The 21,216-nt window shown below is 37.4% G+C and overlaps 1 protein-coding gene across 1 annotated transcript in view; it reads right to left on the bottom strand.

The window, feature by feature from the left end:
• lrba (LPS-responsive vesicle trafficking, beach and anchor containing) overlaps window positions 1-21,216 on the bottom strand; it is an 817,631-nt gene that overhangs the window by 102,281 nt on the left and 694,134 nt on the right. Inside the window, exon 47 of the mRNA XM_059965020.1 lies at window positions 6,865-7,032. Coding sequence (XP_059821003.1) covers window positions 6,865-7,032 — 168 coding nt within the window. The remainder of the gene's footprint in view (window positions 1-6,864; window positions 7,033-21,216) is intronic.

Raw genomic sequence — 21,216 nt, forward strand, 5'->3', positions numbered from 1 at the left:
GTGGTGACGTATATTAATAGCGATAAAAACACGTTGTAGCGGTGTGCTCACGCAGTCAGTAAACTGCAGTCGAATAACTTTATTCGAACTAAACAGCCTTGCTTTTAAGCCTCCCTCAACCCAGCCCCCATGGACGCAGATGCTGCAAAAGACGCGTACTCACAAACCCCCGTAGGCTATCTCCCTTAGCCGGAATGCTGGCTAATTGTGAGCCGTTTCGGATGTGCCAGGAAATGTGTCGCCACACTTAGATTGTACAAGATCACCATAATCTTCAAATTTAGAATTACATTTCAAAAGCTAACAAACTAACATAAAATACATTTTAATTAAATACTGACCAATTATTTCCCAAAGCCACAGGGAGCCGCAGCACAGAGGTGAAAGAGCCACAAATGGCTCGGGAGCCGCAGGTTGCCGACCCCCGGTCTAAGGGAAGTTGATGTGATTCCATACATTGCACATTAAACCAGCTGGGCTACTAAATCATGAAACTGATCAAGAAAGACAATGACAATTGACTAACTGAATTATCCTATGATTACTGCTTGCAACTTTAAGTAATGATTATGAATTATAAGCTTTGGGTAATCTGTAGTCTTTCACTTAAGTATGGAATTACCTCATGGAGAAATTGGCTAATGAAATGCCAGTAGTGTTACGTGACATATACCTGGCCACTAAAGACATCACAGCTGAAATAGAGGCAAGCCGTACTATGGAACTTCAAAATTGATTAGCACTGGACTTCCTGTTGGCTGAGAAGGATGGCCTGGAGTACTGAATATACATCAATGATATTTATCTCAGAACACTGATTTGGCTGCATATTCAGTTGGAGCTGACAAGATCAGAAATATTAGGCAGGAGTTACATAGCACCCTATCTTCACCTTGGGGACCCATTAACTGGCTTCACTCCCTACTGGATTCCATTATACAGTAGGAAAGGGAGTTGTGATATTTGTTTTAATCTCGTTTGAAGTTAATTCAATAACCCAAATAACCCAAAGAACAGCTGCCTCCATTATAATTCAGCAACCCTCCTCTCTTGACAAAGTAAATGACAGGGTCACTAAGGAGCTCCTTGTCACTAAAGAGCTTCAAAGGCTCTGTGCTATTGAGCCTTGGCCAAGGCCCCTGTTCTTTGGAGGACAAAATGGTGGGGGAGGGGGGGAAGAGTATGGAAGTTCAGTAAGGCAAGAGTCAAGATCACAAACTGACAGGGATGGTACACATACATAGTGTAGTCATTCAGCTAAACATGGCTTTTGAAAGCCTGACTCTCCTTAGTACAGCCTTCCTGTTAAAACCTGAGATGAAAGGTCAACAAGTATACCAAGATAAGATAAAGATGCCAATGAAAGCTTGTTGACACTTGGTAGTTATTGGAGAGTCACTTTACTAATTCTGAAGATTGGCCTTTAACGCATAGATTTTATTGGCTATTAACACTTGTAATATGTGTTATGATTGGTACTTACATATGCAAATAATGGGATTTAGGTGCGCACAAAGTTTCTATTGGATCAATAGCTGTATAAAAATAGACAATTTTAAACTTGTTCATTTACAGACTTTGAACTGTTTTCCTTGAGCACAAGTAAGTGTAATTGAAGAATGAGTGCAAGTTGTCAAAGTCCTTTATAATATTAACAACCTGAATTTGCATGACTACAGTACAAGGATAAACTGTGGCATCTATATTTCTAGTGGAAACTATCATTTGCTACCACAGAAGCAGAAACATACCATTCTCTAGCACTTTTGTGCTAAAACACAATGTGCTTCAAGTTTAGGTTAAATACCACAATGCTCCTCAGCATTTAATGCACCTAGCACTTCATTACTCGTACCTGACAGTTGGCACCTTTAGCTTGGTTTAGACATTCAGTGCCGGTCTGGATTGTTATAAACTGCTGGTAGGGGATTAAATGAATTAAGAAGCATGTGACACCAGTGGTGTGATAATGCATCAAAATCCTAAAGCCTTGGCATTAACTCCTTTACGGTACTAATGCGATAATTTAGCAATTACTCTATTATCTCCATAGGGGGCTCACATGGTGAAGGGCTGGAGACCAAACAAGTGGCACAGTTGTCTGCTTTTTAATCAATGCTTATGACCATGCACTGTAATACCTTTTGAGTATAAACCGGATGGCTCTCTGGCCCTATGGATAAAGTACACTATCTAACTTTGTACCTCTACTGAAAAATATTCTCTATTCTATTCTTTTATTATTATCTGAATGTTTGGTAATTTTCCTGATCATACTAGAATGGATCATTTCAAAATCAGTGACAGGATTGTATTGCATGATGAATCTGTGCCTTTTGATTACAAAGCATGCTCTTTGACCAATTTGTGCTGCCCGCTCATTGTAATGGTGTCTGGGTGCCAACATGAACAGTGCTGTTGACTGGATGATCACATCAGCTGGAATCCAAAATCCTTTCAGTAGAAGCCGAACTGTATAATACTTCACCAACTAGCCTGCCCGTGAAACCAGCTCTTGTCAAGTACAGTATCTGCTGGTCAAGAGAGCTTTTACCACAATAAGAAACAATGTGGGTTAGGCAGCAGCAAATGGGGAAAAAGTCATTGACAAAATCCTTACAGATGGTGCCATATTGAACTCCAAACTTAAGATTGTAATAGACTTGAGCTAACTGCCATGCTATTGTGGCACCCAATTATACAATAAGATAAAAAAAAGTTAAAATAAGTTAACACAAGAAAATAATGGGGACTATTAAAGAACAGAATATGTAAATCATAATTAAAATTTACTTATCTTACTTTCCTTTTCCCTAATTTACAGACTGATTATCCCCATTTCTCATTAACAGAGTCAAAATTCCTACACCAAATCCAGTAAAATGTCAGGGCTTGTAAGTTCTCCACGTGACTGCATGGGTTTTCTCCAGGTGCTTTGGTTTCCTCCTACAGTTCAATGACATACCGTTTAGTAATTTAAATTGTCATTGTAAATTAGCCTATGATTAGGCTATGTTAAGTAGATGGGTTGCTGTGTGGCTTGTTGGGGCGGAAGTGCCTGCTTTGCACTTTATCTCTAAATTGCAGAAACATTAAAAACTGCTGCAAAGCTTGGCAGACAGTGAGGCCCCCCCATCAGCTTCGTTCCTGTTGACAGCTGTCAGGGCATTTCAGGAGCAGGACCTCAGCAGTGTGCTGCCTGAGCCTACTTGATGCCAGGGGTCAGCCTGTTTGGATTTTTGCCCCCAAGCCCAAGTTCAATGCTGGAATGTGGGAAGTAATGGCAGCAAGCCAAATCTGGCTTAACTTTGCATATAGAATTTAGAATAGTAAATTGTTCCAAGGTATATGACAGCAACGCAATAGTTAACAGCATGATTACGGATAAAATACAAGATGCCTTAGGCTGTCTGCTGTGAAATGATTAGATCAATACTCAGTAATTGTAATCAATGCTCCAAAACAAGCAAACCAAGAAAATACTAAGAGCATAATTTACCTCATTTGCTAACTTAAATACAAAATATGCATTCACTCAAATAAGTAAAAGATGGTTTGCATGAGGAACCAAAAAAAGTTAACTAATTCACTAATTTCGACCTGAAGTCTTTATAACAAGATTTCACGTTCAAAAATTTTAGTTTTCACAAAATACAATTAACTAATTGATGCCAACAAAAGCTTTCCTTTTCCCCTCAAGATTATACCATTCAGGACAGAAGAAATTTCATAAAGAAAGTTTCATATAGCTTTTTCATTAATGAGGCACTCAATGGAAAAACATGGATATAGGAGAGAAGCCATTATTTTAGCCCCAGTAGGGCCCTATACTACTTATTGTACATATTTCCTAGTTCCAGTTTTACCAGGCATATGCTGTTGGGTTGCTTGAGAAACTACTTGAAAACAAAAGTACTTCTAAGGTTAGGGATCAGTTGTGTTAACTGCCAGTTATTAGTTGGCAGGCAGTTTAATGTACAAGTCCAGTAACAATATTTAATGCTTAAGAAATTATATCTCCAAAGCCTCATCTCAGAGCTTCTGCACACGGCAAATGAAGCTTTCATGACAGACACAGAAGGGGTGAGGGGGTGAGTGGCGTGAGAGGCGGGGGGTGAGACAAAAGAGAATATTTTAGGAAATTTTACTATAAAGGGAATATGAAATGTGGAAAATTGACCTGAGATGCAGTTTTGCCAGTATCATGAGATTAAAACAGCTTTGAAATTATAACATATTTTTGATTTCTCTGCTTGTATAGAGGGCAATGGTTTTTTAAAATGTTTTTCGAGATCAGAATTTTTTTTCAAATCAGTTGCTGAACAGGTGCATTCATATTCCCTTCCATTAACATGGACACATTCACTCCCCAGCAAGAAATTGAACAGGACTGCAGTTTCTGTAATCTGAATTTTAAAAAATGCCGTAAGAACTTACCCAGTCAAGCAGCATCTATGGAAAGAGAAACCACTTGGTGTTTCAGAACAAACATCCTTCATCAGAACTAATCTTTTCTTTCCACACATGCTGGTTGACTGGCTGAGTTCTTTCAACATTTCTGTTTTCGATTTATTCAAACAACCCAACATCATTGTTACTAGTGAAGCTTGCTTTGCATAATATAACAGTTAATTATATTAATCCTATTGCTTCTTTTTCAAAATACCAAATTAGTTGTAAAACACCCTGAATATTTTGAAAGGCATAATGTAGATGCAAATTCTGATTGTACAGCTAGTAGAGTATTGCTGGGAACTGGCAGTACTTTTTCCATTCCAATCCTACAGCTGCATTTGTTACCAATTGTTGGATGTAATTGGAGCTGTTGTCTCCCTACCGTTGGCTACACAGTTCTCCCAGCCCAGAGGTTTCCTTTAGGTAATCTCAACAGCCAGCAACCATAAAGACAGACATACGAGACTGCAAGTGTTATAATACAGAACACCACACAAGATGCTGGAGTAACTCAGTGGGCCAGAGAAATGCAGTCTGACTGGCTGAGTTCCTTCAGCATCTTGTGTGAGGTCTTAATGGGCTTTAATTCTAGTTTTTTTTGCATTTAAGAATCATTTTATTATAAATAAATGGTTCAAATCTTGGTATAATAGTCACCCTATTGAATAAATTTAAATGCCTTGAATTACAATGTTTCAAGACACATGTAATTTTCTTTCTGGAACATACCCTTAGTGAAACTTGGGGTTTGCTACTGTTAACTCAATTGTGAACGTTACCTTTAAATTTATTAAATTTCTATGGCCCATCATACAGATACATAAGAACATTGTGGAAAAATATCAACAATTGAAATAGCAGTGTAATAAGTGGAGAACATTGTGACAAATGTATGAAAACAGCATGCATTTTTTCTTGCCTGCTGGATCTATTTTCCAAATGAACCCGAGGGCCAAAATATCAGAAGGTTACCAAACTCTTAAAGAGACAGTAAAATCTATAATGGAAGATTAGAATAGGTTTCTCCATTATCTTTTTCTGTTCCAGTACTCAGTGCAGGTCCTTCCCAGTTTAAGAACACCTGACATACATACTGCCCATACATAAAGAGCAGGATTTTGGAAGACCAACTGGGTGGATTTGTTGGCTGATGTGCAAGCATCTTTCTCTGAGTCGAGTGAGATCAGCTATGATGGAATGGCAGAGCAGACTTGATGGGCTGAATGACATAATTCTGCTCCTATGTCTTATGGTCTAATTGGGATCCCTGTTCATGGTCGCATTAGTGACTCGCAAAATGTCCTTGTTACAAACAGTTCACAGGAACGGAAACCTGCCATAGGCTGAGAAGGACTTGAACTCAAAATGAGGGCAGAACGTTGAAGGTACTCGTGCTTGCAAAGGAAAATCATTTCCCAGATATATACTTAATTAATTTGATCTGCAAATTTTCCCTTTTGATAGATAATTAAAAACAAATTAGTGGAAGTGGATGTTCTTATCCGGAATTTTGCATCCTCGTTTTCCTCACTTGTCTAAGCCTGTTTTTTTTCAGGGACCAGCAATACTGACTATTGTTAAAAACGAGCAACAGGGAAAATAAAAACAAATAATGTTACTACTTTTAAAAGGGGTATAAAGTACTTAAACCTTCTCCTTATGTGTTTCAAAAACCCAGATAAGCACTTTAATAATGTGTTGGAGTACAGCAATCACAGATGTTGAAGTGTTACAAAGATTGTTAAAGCAGCTACCACAAGTAGTGTTTTACAGCTGAAATGACATTATATACATAAGAGCAGCATAAAAGTGCTTTGGAAGTTTCACTTAAAGAAAATGCATTAATGACTTTTTAGAACTTCTGGCAAGTCAACTACACACTGCTTAAGTGCATACAAACTGGTGCCTGGCTGCTGTGCATTGATATTTTTTCTGTCTCTAATATGGTTTCAATTATGAAAGATATATAGCTGCATGTTGAAAAAAAATCATTGGGAAGACTGAATGATTAAAAAGTTCCCTCTCTCATACTATGTTGAAGCCTGGTATGTAATGGTGTAGCTGTCATGCCTCATAATGTCTCTGAGGACAGTTAAGGTACCTCAGAAGTATCACCTTATGTACATCAACTTGGCAGAAATAGATAATAAATCTTTTGGTGCTAGCTCTAATATTATTTTTGAAGCTATTACAATATAGATCCCACCATGAAAATATTTTAACTTTGATAGGGATTGGTAGCTTGGAACAAATAATCCTGCACTATGCCCAATAGGCTACTGAAAGTAAAATAGGAACGAAAAGACAGATTATGCCAGTGACCCAACATTCTTGCTTGTTTCCCATGATTCCAGCAATTGCTGGTTCATTCAATGCTGCATCATGTCATCACATTTTGCCACTATTTACCTCTCTCAGTACTGGGTCATTGATGGAATTCAGGTTGACAGCTCCTTCATAGGTCAGGTAATAGAAGACATTGAGAGCTCGGACAGCCTCGGGGCCTTGCTGTTTATATCCAAAAATTAGATCAATCCACTGGTGAAGCTGGCAGGAAACAAACTCACTCTCCAGAGCCTATAAATCACAAAAGAAGATGAACATCAGTGCTGGACATCTTATCCAGTTTACTAAGGATTAATTTTACGTAACCCACTCCTAGGCCAAGATCCTTTTGGACAATCAACTAACTGGACAATCCATTATGCAAGAATTTATAAACTTAAATGTCCATTTTGCTTGTCTTTTCCTTGGATGAGATCTAGTCTTCAAGTACAAAGGACACAACAAATGGAGTCAGCAACCTGTTACTTCAACTCTTTAAAACCTTTTCTGTCTCAGATTGAAAACAAAGTCATATAAGTAAATTTTAGCCACCACATTTCTAGCATAAAGTAAATGTCTTGAGTAAGAATTAAGTAGTTGCTTAGCCTTGAAAATCAAATATGGCTTGTGATTGTTTTTGAATTCCTTTGCTAGGCTATCAAGTGCACTAACATGGGGAAGACTTACATGGTGAACTCTAGCACCATAGGTTTCCAGTAAGTAGCACTAATCGTGACTTTGGAGATGATCACAGTAATATACAAGATGTCTCAACTGATGAAAGTGTCATGGATAAAAGAAACCATGGCAGCAAAATAGGCCAGCAGCCATGAGATTACATGAATAGTGACATCAGGTCAATTACAATATCATTGGCTCTTCAAAACATTGGAACAATTCACATATATAACTTGATAAAATTTGTAGTTTTTATTTAAAGAATTTTATGTTAGTTTACAATTTATTTATTATACACCTTGGTTATATGCTATTTGAAGTATGTACTAGTACATTGCTTTTATGAATAGGTACACTTCTGTTCACTCCCCTGACCCTACAAAGTTATTTCCTTTCAATGCTTATCAGAGTCCTATTTAATCACCACAATTGAGTCTAACCTCTCTGATTTTGACAGCACAGTGCCTTAAAAAGATATTCAGCCCCAACAACTATTTTCACATTTTACTGTCTTATTTTCTAAATTTGAAATATATTGAAGTAGGATTTTTGAGCTAACCTACAGAACATTGTGCATCAAGTAAAATCAAAAGAAAATTTCTAAAACCTGTTAACAATTTAATCAAAATTAAAAATAAAAATTGTAAGGCTGAAATGTATTCATCCACTTTGTAATTACTGCATTGACTTTCCTCTGTAGCAATATATTACTTTTCCATTTCACCCAATTTGTTGATGTAGAAAATTGGAGGATCACCTGTTTTCAAAGAATTCCAAAGAAATACCTCCTCTCTCTGTAAGGTCCAATAGTACAGTAGAGTTTCAACAGACCAAACCAAAATGAAGACAAAAGAGCATTCAATACAAGTCAGAGAAATGATAATCAAGAAGCCCAAATCCCCAGGGTAAGGGTACAACATCTTAAAGACACTGAACATACATCAGAACTCAGTTAAGTCCATCATGAAAAAGTGGAAAAAACATGAAACCACACTCACACTGCCTAGGTCAGGCTGCCCCCCTAAGCTTAAGTTGCCGGAGAAGAATAGCATTTGTAAGAGAGGCTACTGTGACACCAACAGTCACTCTGAGTAAGCTGCAGAAGTCAGTGACTGCAACTGGAGATGAATTCATGGCTCCACAATCTCTAAGGGCTTGCACTTAAAGTATATTTATGGAAGAGTGGCAAGGAAGAAACGCTGGCTAAAAGAAGCATATCCTTGCCCGTAAAGACTTTGGAAAGCATCACTTAGCAGATATTGTTTTGATGTAGAAGAAGGTCATGTGGTTGGATGAGACTAAAGTGGATCTTTTTGGCCTCAACACTAAGCAGTACGTGTGGTCTAAATCTAACTGCACATCAGCCAGATAACACCATCCCTACTGTAAAGTATGGTAGAAGTAGTATCATGCTACAGGGAAGGTTTTCAGCAGCAGGGACTGGAAATCTGGTCATGGTCGATGGGTATATGATTACTGCTAAATTCAGAGAGATCCTAGATAACAACCTGTTAGCGTCTGCCAGTAAGCTTAAGCTGGGGAGGACGCTCATCTTTTACAGGACAATGACCCAAGCACACTGCCAAAGCAAACATGGAGAGGCTTCAAACAAAGACAGTTCATGTCCTTGAGTGGGTTAATCAGAGTCCTGACCTTAACCTGATCAAACATCTCCAGCAAGACCTCACGACCTCTCCCCAACTAACTTGGCACAGCTTGAGCAATTTTGCAATGAGGAATGGGCAAATCTTGCACCATCATTTTGTGAAAAGCTTATAGAGATTTACCCTAAAAGACCATTGGCTGTAATAACTTTGAGAGGTAGTTCAACTAAGTATTGAGCAGAGGGGGATAAATACTTTTGAATTGCTGACATTTCAGTCTTTCAATTTTTCGTTTCTCATGCTTTACAATTTCCCTGCTTTTTGCGGCCCTACTATGAGAAAAAGAACATGTGATTCACAAATAAAAATCCTCAGTTAAATTGATCAAAATCCCTGGTTGCAGTGCTCATCTACGAAAACAAAGGACTGGGGGTTGAATACTTTTTCAAAGTTCTGTACATTCCAGATTCCAAATGTTTCTTATACCAAATATGGTATGTTTGCAAATCAACTTCATTCCATATTCTTTGCTTCTTGAACTTCCAATTGAAAAATGCAAACTGTTTCTTCCCATCTACTGTCTAGTTCTTCCAAGACATAAAATACTTCCATCTGATCCCCTCTCGGTATCTTCTTATCTAAGGATAACAATTACTGCTTTTCTAGTCCAATATTAAGCCAGATATTCTGGGAATAACTGGGGTTCTCATTCAGTAAGAAGCCACTCCAGTTGTGCCAAACCTTAATAGAGTTAGACCTCATCTCCTGTGATGAAAAGGCCAAAAGATCCCAGCTCCAGTGACAGAGTGAGTGACAGGCCTTGTCGAAGAATGGGCCAGAAGGTGATTCAGCAGGCTTTTCTGATGATCCAGCCAGTTTACAACTGAAAACGAAGACAAGTTTTGACAATATACAAATAATTGCTTGTTGGTGGGTCAGATCAGCTAGCCCATTCTCCTTAATCAAGAATGCCACCACTTCTTCACCTCCTCTCTCTGTTTTCTGAATAATGCCAAAAAAAAACTAAATTTGATTTTTTGCTAATTTTTGGCAAATCTCCATTATTAATACCTTATCGTAACACTGTGGCTAACTGTATCTCCAGCTCTTCAACTTTGTTTAATATACTATGTGTTGATGCACATGCACCATAAACTTTTCTTAAACCTTCCTGCACATTCTCCTACTCTGTACTACATAAACCCCACGCTATGTCTTGCTCTAGTTTGTTATACCTCTCTTTCTTCCCTCTCTCCTTCCTTTCTTTATGGTTTTGATTTTCATTTTTAATGCTACAATGGAGGAACTTATTCAGCCAGAAGGTGGCTAATCTGTAGAAACTATTGCTAAAGAGGGTGGTAGAGGTCAAGTCACTGTGTGAATTTCAGGCAGAGATTGAAACATTCTTAATTAGTAGGGGAGTGAAAAGTTATGGGGAGCAGGCAAGAAAATAGGGTTGATAAAAGCCATGCTTAAATGGCAAAGCAGAGCCAATAGGCAGAGTGGTCTAATCTGTTCTTATGCTTTATGGCTATATTCTGGTGCTCAATGCCTACCAATTTAATTTTAACCCTCCTTCAAACAATTCCTGTCCTCTCCCCACTAGGAAATGCACTGAGATACAACATGTCCTGTTTGTACAGATATGATCTCTCACAGAACCTGGTCTGATGCCCTAAGAATTTAGAACTCTCCGTCCAACTATGCACTCATTTGTAATGTTCTTCAATTACTATGCATACCAATATATTCCAAAGGAAGTAATCCAGAAATAACCACCTCAGAGGTCTTGATTCTTGTACTCTTTTCTGACTTCTAATAATCCCTCTACACGACCTTATCCCCTTTTCTGCCTGCTTTTGGTACCAATGTGTACCACAATTTTGAGGTCCTAACCTCTCAGCTTCCCCTGGAGAATGTCATGCATACACTCAGTTGTGGCATTTCCTGGGAACCAATGAGATATAAACAATGTATGGCTTATTTCCTAAGCTGTTGGAATGTCTACCTATGGAATTTCTTATGATTACTGCATCTCTATGCTTTGATGTTTCCCTTTTATATTCCTTTGTCCCATAATGCAGCATGAGCATGGTAAAAAAAACTGAAGACCTCTGTGCTCCCTGCTCTTTTGGAGGGCCACCCCTTTGCTACCCTAAATTCTTTGTTTACACGTAGCTATCTACACAAATATCTATCCGCAGAAATTCTATGCTCAACAGAAAACATAGTGTGTCCTGAAATTACCAAAAAACTAAAGGCAATAGGTCACAGCTGGTTGTATATGACCTATGAAATCTGGCATTTCTTTGCTATTTTCTTTTTAGAAACAATTATTATTAATTTGTTATCCTGACTGAACCAACATATGACCTAACAGCCTGAGTATACCACTTAGCTTCTAACGTCTATTTAGTTAGAACATGGCTTATCTGATTATAACCTCAACCATACAGTCACATCCACCCTAGTAACATTTCATCTCCTTGCTTGTCAAGTGCTTATCTATTTTGCCCTTAAGAATATTCAAAAATGTATACTTCCTTTTGAAAACAGAGCTCCAAAGCATCTTAATGGTCTGACAGAAGACTTCTCCACTTTTGCCTCATCCCCATTACGACCCAACAATGTTGGTTGTTTCCTTACTTAATTGCTGTATCTACTCTACTTATATCCTTAATTTTCTTATGTTTTAATTTAAATTTCTGATGAAGTAAGCATACAGCACCCTTTTTCACTGAAATGCATTTCTTTATGATTGGTAAAAGATGCACCCTGTGCATTTGCACTCCATGTACATTTACTTCATCAGCCCCAAAATCCTCAATCAGCCACCACTAATTTGCTATACCTGCCCATTCACCTCCTCCCTCACCTCCATTCAGGGCCCCAAGTAGTCCTTCCAGATGAGGCAATCCTACCTGTGAGTTCTATCAGGGTCATCTACTGCATTCAGTGCTCTTGGTGCAGCCTGCTCTGCGTTGGTGAGACTTGATGGCAATTGGAGGACTGCTTTGGCAAGCGCCTCCGACTGCAATAAGCAGGATTTCCTGGTGGCCAACCATTTTAATTCCAAACCCCATTCCTATTCTGATATGTTGATCCATGGCCTCCTCCACTGCCATGACGAGACCACTCTTAGATTGGAGGAGTAACACCTCGTATTTTGTCTGGGTAGCTTCCAACCTGGCGTCATAAACATTGATTTCTCTAACATCTAGTAATTTCTCCCCTCTCCTCCTTCTCTTATTTTCCATTTCCTATTCTGGCACACTTATACCTATTCTCTCCTCATTTGCCTATCTCCTCCCTCTGGTAACTCTCCACCTATCTTTCTCCCATGGTCTACTCTCCTGTCCTAAAAGATTCCTTCTTCTTCACTCTTTTACCTTTTCCACCTATCACCAACCAGGTTCTCCTTCATTCCCCCTCTCCTATCCACCTACTCTCCCCCTTGCTCGGCTTTACCTATCACTTTCTAGCATGTACTCCTTCTCCACTCCATCTTTTTGTTCTGGCTTCTTCGCCCTTCCCTTCCAGTCCCAATCAAGGGTCACAGCATGAAATGCCAACCCTTTATTCCTTTTCCTGACCTGCCGAGTTCCTCCAGTATTTTGTGTGTGTTGTCCTCATAATTTCAGGAAACCAGTTCTATTTGCAATCAAATAGCTTTATAAATGTATGCTGCTGTGCTGCGTGCAAGCATTTGATTATTTATTTATTTAGAGGTACAGTAAGGTAACAAGTCTTTCTGAACCAACAAACTCACGCCGCACAAATACACCCATGGACAAATTAACCTACTACCCTGTACATCTTTGGAGTGTAAGAGGTAACTGGTGCACCCAAAGGAAACCTATGCTATTACGTGGACAATGTATAAATTACAGGTGTCAGTGGAATTGAACCCGAGTTACTGGCACTGTAATAGTGTTACACTAACCGCCATTGCTAACATATCTTGATTGATCTTACTGGGTATCCTGTGATATGTAACTCTCCACTTGGCACCCTAAACCCCTCCAATCATATGCAAGTCATAAGTCAGAAATGTATCAGAATGTCCAGCATGTCAAGAACTCTCACATAATCCAGGAAATGGCAGCCCATTTGATCAGCAGCCCATGACTGCAATGTGCACCATTTACAAAACGCCATACAGCATAATATGTAAAATAGCTATAAATTAAAATAAGAATATAGATTAAATATAACTAAATAAATAATGCAAAAAGAGAGCAAAATAGTGAGGTAGTACTCACGGACTCATAGACTGTTCAGAAATCTAATAGCAGAGAGTATGCTGTTCCTAAAATGTTGAATGTATGTCTTCATGCTAGTCATGAGAAGAGGACATGTCCTCGATGGTATGGGTTCTTAGTGATACACGTCCACCACTGCAGCAAGATCCCCTCTAGTTCATACATAGCTCGACTCCCTTCTTTGTTAATGGTGAAAGATGAAAGGGTTTTAAGTATGGCTGATATCCAGAAATAATGACTACTAAACATGAACTGACTAATAACTTCTCAAAAATTACATGTTTTAAAAACAAACATTAAAAATCAAAACAGAAATAATTAAAACTCTAAACAGAAATAATGTTAAAGAGGAACCTAATATCCCCCTTGTTCTATTACATTCAGCCCTACAATCTCCACTGACAACAATAATGGTCATGAATCATCAGCTTGGTTGAACCTAACATAAGATTTCCAGTGTAAATGCATTCTCAATCAGCAATTACCACCTAAATCTGGGCCTTTCGTGACACATGGAGTTTTACTTCTAATAAAAAAATAGTCTATCAGTAATCCTTGACTGACAACTTCAAATAACAATTAAGATCCAAAACATAGCCAGAGGATTCACTTGAAATTTTCTACCAGCTAAGTCATGAATTAATAATTAAAATAATGCCAAAGGTTCATACATTTTAAGCCTTCGATCATTGAATTAGTATCAGTTTAAATATGCTCAATGTTCTTCACTGAGTTTGTAATATTAAGAATTGATGTGAAGCAGTTTAATTGGGAAAAGTGCAATACATTCATGATTTAGTAAGCGCTTAAGAACACAACCAATCTTTAATAAATGCTACCAGAATTCCAAACCGGTTCATTAAAAATAACATATTTTCAAAGGAAAGTGCAACACAACTAGACAGCACAATACAAAGTCACACAGAGGCAAAATTCCTTCAATATGTTCATATGAAGACAAGCTGTTTGATTGCCACTGCAGTCTCATGTCACATTAAAGCATGACAAACATTAAACCATACACTTAAATGGCAATTTATATCATTTAAATGTTTACTGCTGAAGCAGCTCATCATTCATTTAAATGTGACTTTCTGACAGCTAATTTCAGTTAATTTTCTGTATCCACTTAATTAGAACTTTCAATCAAGAAAGAAGAAGGGCTTGTAAATGTTTTGTGGATGGGATGACATTTTCTTCTTGTTACAATGAGACTGTGAATTGTAAACCTTTCCCCATAATGAATTATCAGATAGTACATCATGCCAGAGCAAAAACTGACCATATGGAAATGTGTTCCAATGATTCTTCTAGACATATGCTTTGGACAGAATTTTATTTATGTTCACATATAAACTAGAACCACCACCATTCCTTGATATTAACAGATAATTTACAAACCCAGTCCTTCCAACAATAATAATGGTGCAATGAACTATATTGAATGACAACAGAATCTCTTGAAGTAACATTACAGCATTAAAAATTCAGTTCTATTTATATATAAGCTTAAAAATGTCTTCATTTTTGCACTGATGGATTTATTATGAGTAATGGAACAACAAAGTAAATAGAAATAAAATAATAAGGTAGAACCTGGAAATTAAGTAATCTGCCTAAGTACATTGATCATCGCTCCAGGCAGGGACAAGCTGATTTGTTTTCTTCCTAAATAATCAGATAAAATTATCAATGACGTTATTTTTTTCATGTTTCCCAATGAACAGCGTCTGTTCTGGTATCACCTTTAACTGAGATCTGTGCCATCTATATACATCTTTGATGGAATACAGATTTATTACTCCATCAAAAACTGAGGTACAAAAACACTTTAAAAATGTAACTATGATGTTACATTTTCAACTTAGTTCATTCTGATGACTGTTCGACATAACATCCTTAATTTTGCAGTGAACATCCATCTTGGCTTTCATTTCTTGATTTATGAAAGGGGTGTATTTCTGGAAAATGTTACATTAAACAAAACTTTGTAAAGCAAAAAAGGCAGATTGATGCTAGGGGTATTTTGGTACAGTACATTATCAGTGTATTGTAGTACATCATTCATTAATGCAAGAAATATATTTGAAGTTGCATACCCCAGAGTCAATGGCATAAAGCTGAAAATTTATAACTGTGACATACATAAGTCAAGGAGTACCTGTACTCTACCTACAATCAGATGCCCCAAACACTGCAATTAATTAAACAATCCACTCTTTGAAAGGGCAGTTGTGACATCTCCACACAGGTCCTGGAGAATGGAGGGCTTACAACTAGATTGAAGAATCAAGAGTACACCAGAAGCAGGACTAGAATATGTGGGCACTTGGTGTGGTTTGCCAGTCAATAAAATTCTGTACCCTGAATCGGCTTTCTAACCTGATTCACAAATCACCTGATTGTCCCTGTAATCTAAAATCCAGTAAAAGGTTAAAGCATACTCAATAACTGACTATCTACTGTCTGCAAGAAGTCTGTGGGCATCTGTACATAAGATATGGAGAAAACATCCTTTTGTTGCTCACTGCGAAATTTAGATTCATATGTTATAACCAGAAATATGTATAATCCAAGTATAAAATGTAAAAGACTTACTACATCTTTTATAAAAATGTATTCCTTCACTTATATGTATGCATTTAATTCTGGACAGTAACATTCTCAAATCTATTATCAGGGAATGGCTCATTATTAAGTTGTGAGGTCACATCTCAAACATTCATCATAAATGCCATGGATGAAATATTCCAAGGGGACATGTAGTTTGAGGTCAAAAGCTTTGAAAGAAGATTCAGGAGACCTGACAGAAATGAAATGGTTTCAGTTTCACAGCCTTATGAGGCCAATGCAAACAAAAAAATAATGTCTTCAAATATGATTCCTGATCACCCTTCTGCCACTTTTTCTCACACACATTCTTCCCTTTCTCAACCCCTTCTTCTTCACTCTGTTCTCTCTCACTGGCCCCCACCCACCCTTTTTCTTTATTGCCCCCTACCCTCATAAAGGGATAACATCATAGACATACAGGATATTTGAAACTTTCTCACTTGCCTCTTGGTCAAATGCACAACATCATTTTATTTAACTTGGGTGACTTCTTTGCATATGAAGATGGAATGATAGAAAATGTTTGCTGCTCACCGGGACCATCTTTGGAGCCATAGAATCGCGCAGCATGGCAATAGGAACTTCAACCCAAATGATCTATGCTAACCAAGAGGTTTACTTGAGTTGGTCCCTCTTATGTGCCTGTATTTGCCCCACATTCGTCTACACCTTGCTGATTAATCATGCTGACCAAAGATCTTTTAAACATTATAAGTATAGCCACCTCTACCATTCTTTGAGCAGTTCAATCCACCTATCCACAACCTCTGTGTAGAATCGTAGCCTTTAAGATCCCCTTTAAATATTTTCTTTCTCACCTTAAACCAATGCCTTGTAGTGCTCTACCATGGACAAAAGAGTATAACTATCCTCCTTATCAATACCTTCATAATATTATAGTAAACCTCTACAAGGTCACCCCTTAGACTCCTATGTTCCACTGAAAACAGTACCAGCTTACCCAATCTTAAATAACTCAAGCCCTCCAGCCCCGAGAATATCCTTGTGAATCTTTTCTACACTTTAGCTTAATCACACCTTTCCTAAAGAATTGTGAATGTAATTGTACACAATACTCCATGTGCGGTCTCACCTGTGTCTAGTACAACTGTAACTGTTTCATACAATTGTAATTTACACATCAGCTACTTGCTCAGAAACATTTCCTAACAGGAGGTCTACTGTTTTCCCTGTCTACAGAACCATCTACAATATTGCTTGATAACATACAGATATACAGCCCAGTCCATCACATGTAAAACCTTCCCATCACTGAGCACATCTATATGAAACACTGTCGCAGGAAAGCAGCATCCATCTTCAGGGACCCCCAACACCCAGGACATGCTCTCTTCTCACTGCTGCCATCAGGAAGAAGATACAGGGGCCTTAGGAATCACACTACCAGGTTCAGGAACAGTTATTATCCCTCAACCATCAGGCTCGCGAACCAAAGGGCATAACTTCACACAACTTCACTTGTCCCATTATCGAAATGTTTCCACAGACAATGGACTCACTTTCAATGACTCTTCATCTCAAGTTCTTGATATGTATTGCTTATTTATTATTATTTCTTCCTTTTGTATTTGCACAGTTTGTTGTGTTGTGCACTGTAGTTATACACCCAAGTTGGGTGGTCTTTCATTGCTTCTGTTATGGTTATTCTTCTATAGATTTATTGAGTATACCTACAAGAAAATGAATCCCAAGGTTGTATATGATGACATAAATGTCCTTTGATAATAAATTTACTTTGAATTTTGAACTTAAATTGTTGCTACTACAATATCAGTAATATACTTTATCAATTTTACATTGCTGCTCTGCAAACTGAATGTTCGTATTTACAACTATTAATTTTATCATGATGTAAGTAAATCCTGTTCTTGAAATGCTGAATAATTTCCTGCAGAGACCCTTTGTATTGTTTGAAATTCTTCAAATTATGTAGATGGAAGATATTCAAATTGTAAACAGACTTGAAAAAGTTAAAACAGAAGACAGGCTTGTTCTGAAAGCTAAGAGTCAATGTCAGTAGTGTGTTCTCCCTTTCTTTGAGCAACTGCAATGTCATTTCTCAGCATTTTAATGGCACAGCTGAGACTGGTTAGCACAGGGGATATCATGGTCACAGATATGCATCCAGCAGGTCACAATGCTGGTGTACCAGTGTGCTCTGCCTTGATGTGGCTTCCTTGCACATTTTTCTTATCTTCCTTCTCATTTCTTCTAAAACCAATAAAAATTATCAATTGTGAAATCAAATGTAACACACCTGTCACAAGAATAAGACATAAATGCTGGTTATAGTTTAGTCTGCTACATGGAGCATTCTATTATTATGATTATGCTATGCAAGTCTTTCATTCTCTGATGTTCATATGTTAAGAACATGATTAAACCTTGTAAGTACATTTCCATGAAGCCAAAGAGACAGACAGGTACTGTCAGTTCAATTCACTGAAACTCAAATTAGCCTTGATAAAGCACCTGAATGCCAGCATTGGGTTCATTAGCAAGATACATTGGTTACACAGTTTAGAAAACTGTTGACATTTCTCTAAAAAGTATACAAGTTCATACACATCAAAAACAGCATTTGGTCAATAATTTATAACAGTTATGACTAACTGACCAATATTTTGAGAGGGTGCTGCAGAGAAAATTTTCTATACCAAACAAATGAAATAAAAACTAAAAAAAAATCTTTAATATCAGTATGTGACAGAAATAAATCAATAAATGAATCAATAAATGGTACTTTCCACTTGTTTAGATACTCTAAGGTCTAAGCATTGTAATTAAATGAGATGGGACAGAAATGGATCAGAGCTTCAGTTTCATTATGCTTAAAGATTTCCAGACGGCTGTAGTGAAATATTCAGAATCCACTGCCTTTAAAATGGAATTGACTTATTTTTGTATTGTTGCTGCAGCAGTCCATGCTTCACTTTATGTACAGAAAAGTATATGGAATATCTTCACAAGTACTTGAGATAGCTGGAATATTAAGTAATTCCTTATTTTCACTCAGATTTTTACCTCATACACCTGTGTAAATGCTGATCTCAGTAAAATGGTGCAAATAAAACTAAAATAAAACAAAAATGAGCCTAAACTGAATCACAATGTGCAATATAAATACACGCTGTGTTCAATGGGTACACTGGTGCAGAAATTATACAGTCCTCAATTTTATCACAGGGCTAAAAACTTATTTTCAAAGCTCCACTGACACTGCAGAAAAAAAACTTCTACATCTTCTGTTGGCTAACTTACAACCCTCATAATAAAACTCATTTAGAGAGCTTTGACTCAGATAGCAAAACAGTAATTATGACGGGATTGAAACTGGCAATTATTTGATTCATAACCAGCTAATTTCACTGCCTCACAAATCTTTATTTCCTTGGGGATACACAGACCTATGTTACCTTCAATGAAAGTTTTGTTTTGATACAATCTTCACAGTTTGCCAAAGTCAAATGGTATGTAAGCAAATCACAAAAGGTGTGATTGGAGGTCAGGGAATTTGCATTTTTCTGAAACATTTTGATTATTTGTAAATGCCACAAATTATTAACTTTGGACAACTAAATCTACATTGGACTCCATACAAGTATATTTAATAGATTTTCACCTTATAGTTTTGAATGCAAGGGCTTGAACGCTTGAATCATGACAGGCATTTCCAGTGATGTGGTCAACACAAAGCAAGGATCAAAATTTATTTGATCGGAATAGTCTGACTTAAGCAAGCTTTTGTGTCCTCTCTTCCCAAAATACTAGCTATAATTATTGGCATGGGAACATAAGAATAATGGAAGGAAGCCAATTGGTCTTTAGTGCCTACTCTGCCATTCATTAACATTGGCTTAAATTGCCAACCGTTTGGTTTCAGACTTTAAGACATAGGTGTCAAACTCAAGGCCCGCGGGCCATATCCGGCCCGGCGTACAATTATATCCGGCCCGCGAGATCATTTTAGATAGATCTATTATTTTAATCATTAATGGCCCGGCGATATGAAGCCTATGATTGTAAGTTAATACCAATCATAAAAATAATGCTTGCTCAGCAGTCTTCTTCATAAGAAATGGAATTTGTGAAGTGAAACACTTTGTAGTTATAGCAGAGACTGAGACACATGAGAACAGGCTGAAAAAACGGAGGCAATGAAAGCTGCGTTCGCACGCACCCGACTGATCCGGCCCGCATGAAGCTGCATTTTGCCCAATCCGGCCCGTGACACCCCTGCTTTAAGGGTTTTAGATACCCAGTCAGGAGAAGCTTCATCTCTGAATCTTCCCTTACGATTTGTAATCATAAGAACACTACATCAGCTTGCAGATGTATTCCAATCATAACTTTACAATCAACCTGTGAAGAAGCCTGGCACTTGGATTAGCAAGGATCTGTAAAAATTATGCATTGAAGGGACTTTACCACAAAGTTAAAAGAGCTAAGAATGTATTATTATTTCATATAAATTGTTCCAAACTGAATTAAATTAAATTAAATTGAAAATAATTGTGGTCTCAATATAAAGAGCTCTGGTTTTACAAAATGCTTTTCATTATTTAAGATCTCTGAAAATTTTACAGTAAGAATCTCTGTATTGTTGACATGCTTATAGTGTTGGTGAAAAATTTTGTACAGGTTTGGTGCCTTTGTCCAAAGAAGTATCGAAGAAGGCAATGAAGGTACAATAAAGAAACTCCTGTGAAGACAACATTGACCTATAAGGGAAGATCAGGCAGAATGGAACTAAACCCTCTCATAGACTGAGAGATGATTTCTTGAAACATTAAATTCCTACTAGGCTTGGTAGGGTAGATAAGGGACAATGCTTCTCCAAGATAGCATCAGGGTTCACACAGTCAAAATAATACATCAGCAATTTATAAATGAGATGTAGAAAAATCTGTTTACCCACAGCATAATGAATGTTTGGAATTTTATATCTAAGAAGGGTCTGAAGGATCTGCCAGACTATGGTCAAGGCAGAATGTTTTCATTATTAAGAAAGAAAAGGAAATATGATTAGTTCAGCAAAAGTGATATTAAGGTTAAAAAACAATCAGCCATTATATAATTGAATGGCTATGTAAGACACACTTTTCCTTCTATTTCCCATGTTCTTGTATCCTTGCAGCTGAATTAAAACTATACATAACCACAACAAGATATCCATCATCCATACATACCATATTTTGTACGAATTAAAGAGACTAGCTTTATTTGTCACATGCATATTGATACATACAGTGAAATGT

The sequence above is a fragment of the Hypanus sabinus genome, chromosome 3, assembly GCF_030144855.1.
Source record: "Hypanus sabinus isolate sHypSab1 chromosome 3, sHypSab1.hap1, whole genome shotgun sequence".
NCBI classification, from domain to species: domain Eukaryota; kingdom Metazoa; phylum Chordata; class Chondrichthyes; order Myliobatiformes; family Dasyatidae; genus Hypanus; species Hypanus sabinus.